Raw genomic sequence first — 4,163 nt, 5'->3', positions numbered from 1 at the left:
TATTTAAAGCTCCTAATACCTTGATACTGGCGAAATAGTCCGACTGGACTGAAGCCATAATTTTAAAATATTGAATGAATGAATTAACGTTAGAATCGGGCCGAGTCTATGGGTTTATCATTCATCTCAGGCGGTTTGTACAGATGTTACGCGGTGGTTTTTGTACAAGAAAGTAGCGAATTTCGGAGGTAAAACTAATTTTTTGTTGCAATTTTACATAATTAACATAATCCAAATCAGCTTGGGTTATTCCCACTAGTTACCACCAAGTTGTTACCAGTGGTAACTACTGGGAATGCTTTTCCCACCTTTTACCACTGGTAACTACTGGGGCAAAAACCCACTAGTTACCACCAAACCAAGCTGGTGGTAATTACTGGGATTTTTTTTTCCCAAAAAAATCAGTCAAATACCGACAATTTTTTATCACTTTTAAGGCTTTTGAGTTTACTTAAACAGTAATCGAGTTATAATTAAACGAATAAATAATTAATTTATAATTAATTATTGATGAAAGCACTCCATATTTATAAATAAATATTATAGGACATTATTACACAAATTGACTAAGTCCCACAGTAAGCTCAATAAGGCTTATGTTGAGGGTACTTAGAAAACGATATATATAATATATAAATATTTATAAATACTTAAATACATACAAAATACCCATGACTCAGGAACATATATCCATGCTCATCACACGAATAAATGCCCTTACCAGGATTTGAACCCGGGACCATCGGCTTCGTAGGCAGGGTCACTACCCACTAGGCCAAACCAGTCGTCAAAATTATACTGTTTCTATTAGTATTGAACGCTTACCAAATTTTGGTGGTAACTACTAGGAAAATAAAAATCCCACTGGTTACCACCAACTCGGTTCAGTGGTAACTAGTCGGAATAACCCATCAGCTTCATGCAGTCCGTAGCTATTTGTTTATGTAGTTAAAGTATATATATAGTTTATAAAGTTAAAGTAGTAAAATAGGAATGGCCGCATTCGTGTAGCGACTCTAGGGTTGATAGTGTACACTTATTCAGACTGTTTACTTGACATGGTAAGTCTATGATTATTGCTACTGTTGGCACTTGTCATAATGTAAGATTTTGACAACATCAATCAAAATCTTAAAAAAGTGGCAATAATTATCATAGAATAATTCTTTGTTTTCCAACTAGTGACAAAATGAATTTATTAAATTTACCAACTGAGATTTGTACCATAATATTCTCGTTTTTGGATACGAAGACAAAAATAAACGTGTATAGCATAGATGAGCTGAAACCGTTTTTTGAACCATGTTTGGTGGGTAAGATTGATTTATCCAGAAGTACATTTGCTACGGTGAAGACACTTAAATTAGACCTTTTTCAAAACATGTCTGCAAATATTGTGGAACTAAATTTAAGTGGGATAAAAGATCTTACGGCTGATCAGCTCAGACCTTACAAAGAAACTTTCATTAACCTCAAAACCTTGGACGTTACATTTACTAAAGTTTTCTTATGTGATTTGGATAAGATTTGTTGCGAAAGCATAAAAAATATTGGTATAAATTTCTTTAAGCCTCCTTTTTTCAAACCATCCCAGATATTAAGCAGGCTTGGTCCTCATAAACATAAAGCCTGGATGAACATTTCGGAACTATTTAAAAAACAAAAATTTGAGAAGGTTCATTTTATTTTATTGCAGTTTCAAGAATTAGAACTTCCAATTAAATTTATGGAAAATATACCTTTGACCAAGGATTTAAAAATAACGCTTGCCGATCGGTGCCGACATTGCCATAGCATGAGTTGTGAGGAATATGAACCGTTTACAGATCTTGGAGGAGAATTATACAATAATTTCGAAAAACTAAGTTACATTTTTCGTTATTGTCACAGAATTTCTGAACGAAACCATCGTCCGTTTAACTGGCTAGGAGGAATTACCAATTTGAAGTACAGGCAAATAGAGTACATATTCATAATGCATTCTAATGGCATTATACATATCTGCGTATCTCCTAAAATTGGTGAAATTTTTAAGCCAAATTCCTGCTGCAATTTAGGAATACATGTCCAGTCACAATTGCTTGTAAATTTCAATATAAGAGGAAACATTGTTTTTAAAGCTTGGAATGTTAACTTGACCGTCTTCGACGATGATTTTTTTAATAAATTGGTTTTTGAGTTAACTGATTATTTCCCCACTTACGTTTGCATGCACAGAAAAACCAAAACTAACATAATTCAATCACCGAGCAATTGGTACTGCATAGACTCTTGCGATACTTTCGATGGATTTGTAGATAATATACCAGAAAATGTTACGCTGACTGATGTTTGTAGAAAAGGCCATTTGGCAGAATGGGATCAGCCCATTACTCAAAAAATAGAACTTGGATTATTTAAAAATATTAAATTTTTAAGTGTCAAGAACGTACTTTTAAAAGACGACTTTTTTGGCCATCTTTTCTCACAATGTGAAAAGTTGCACACTCTTGATGTGTTCGTTAAAAATCGTGACACTTTGTGCCTCGGCAACGATTGCACACTGTCTTTATTTACCAACCTGCATGAGACAAAGCTAAAGAATCTAAGGCTTTGTTTAAGAGACATAGATTACGACAATATCTTTAATTCATTGTCGAAATGTCGTACTTTAGAAAATATACACATATGCCACCAACGTGACCAAAACGAATACGGAGTACGAGCAAGTGACAATAGTATCTTTATGCTTATAGAAAAGTGTTGCAATTTATACAGTTTATTCATTGAAGCAGAAACAGATAAAGATGAATTGGAAGATCTTAAATGTCGCTTAAAATTTGCAGCAAAGATGTCGGAAAAAGATCATTTAAGCATCCAGGTGTGCTATTATGACGGCGACATTAACCCGTTTGCAGATGTATTCAACCCAAGTCCACTGAATATCACGCAGTGATTACTATTGTACGTTAATGATATATTCTTTAAGTCTTCTTGTTTAAGTTGCTGTGATAAAACAGTTAAATATGTTTATTAAATATTTATGTATTGTCAAATGGTCATCGGTCTCTTGTCCAGTATGTCCAATTTATTTTATTTCTTACCCTTAAAACGACACATAAACCCTATCAAGTCAGCACCTACAGCGTTTAGAGCGACCATGTTAATTAGATATTTAATATTCGCAACGAACTAAGCATATTTTAAGTCTGTTTCATAATAGTTCACAAATAATATTACTAGCGGACGCTCCTCTTCGATGTCTTTTATTAGAAAGAGACTGCAAAAACTGGGGAAGCTGTAAATAATAATAAATAATGTAATGAAATTGATGTAAATAACTTTTTTTGCACTGGGTAACTTGAAAGCTACTTACAAGACACCTACTTATATACTTGAATGGAAATGCACTTTCATGGAAGTGTAAAACATCTTTTCGCACATTTAATATTTCATACACTTTCCTGAAAACCTAAACTTTATAAGCCAAGCTTTTCAGCGTTCAAGACTCATTAATTATATGGGATATAAAACAAACATTACGGGCCCGCTATACGCCTTCAAAGTCAAAGGATTCTTTCAACGGGCCCTAAAAAATAAATTACACTGCCTTCCAAACAAGACGCCGCTTTTTTCATGACTAGACACATCGGAAACTGATTTATGTAATGTCGACTTTAATTTTAAGGATATAGGGGAGGTTGTTGTTTAGCCGTCAATGTTGTGAAGAGATCTACCGGTCATTCCAATGGCAGACCGCAAGCCAGCGATCGCTAAAAGTGAACCAGTCTACGTGAGATCTTCATCCCGTATGTTCCTTACAGATGTCGAAGTGCATTTAAGCTGGTTAGTTTTAGTCGAAAGCTTGAACAGTTGTGTAAATATTTCCAAACTTTCATAATACGTGGAGGTAGAATATAATCAAGTTAATGAGGTGTCGGCCTCAAATCTCGCCTGACGCCTTGTCAACAAAGGCGTTGCTTGGCATTTAGAGGGATTTGGGTTTAAATAGATATTATTTTTGTAAAGGCATGTTTATAGAAGTGTAAATTGTCGGGTGTGAGGTGGATTTGTGGCTTATGGGTTAATGTCAAAAAAACGAATGACCTCTGGGGAGTCTCTGTCCATGCTGTCAAATCCTTAGTAGAAATTATAGCGCCTGACTTAGTAATTATATTTAACAA

At 34.4% G+C, this 4,163-nt stretch overlaps 1 protein-coding gene across 1 annotated transcript; it reads left to right on the top strand.

Moving 5' to 3' along the window:
• Window positions 1–1,505: 1,505 nt before the first annotated feature.
• On the top strand, window positions 1,506–3,122 carry LOC133518319 (uncharacterized). Its single transcript, XM_061851992.1, has one exon. The coding sequence runs from the start codon at window positions 1,634–1,636 to the stop codon at window positions 2,933–2,935; it is 1,302 nt and encodes a 433-aa protein (XP_061707976.1). The 5' UTR covers window positions 1,506–1,633; the 3' UTR covers window positions 2,936–3,122.
• Window positions 3,123–4,163: the final 1,041 nt, after the last annotated feature.

This window comes from Cydia pomonella, chromosome 5 (genome assembly GCF_033807575.1).
Source record: "Cydia pomonella isolate Wapato2018A chromosome 5, ilCydPomo1, whole genome shotgun sequence".
Taxonomy (NCBI): domain Eukaryota; kingdom Metazoa; phylum Arthropoda; class Insecta; order Lepidoptera; family Tortricidae; genus Cydia; species Cydia pomonella.
The sequence above is the reverse complement of the archived record's forward strand: the minus strand, read 5'-3'. Positions and strand labels throughout refer to the sequence as shown.

Excerpts from the sequence above, each read along its gene's own strand:
- LOC133518319 (XM_061851992.1), top strand. The coding sequence starts at position 1,634 with ATGAACATTTCGGAACTATTTAAAAAACAAAAATTTGAGAAGGTTCAT.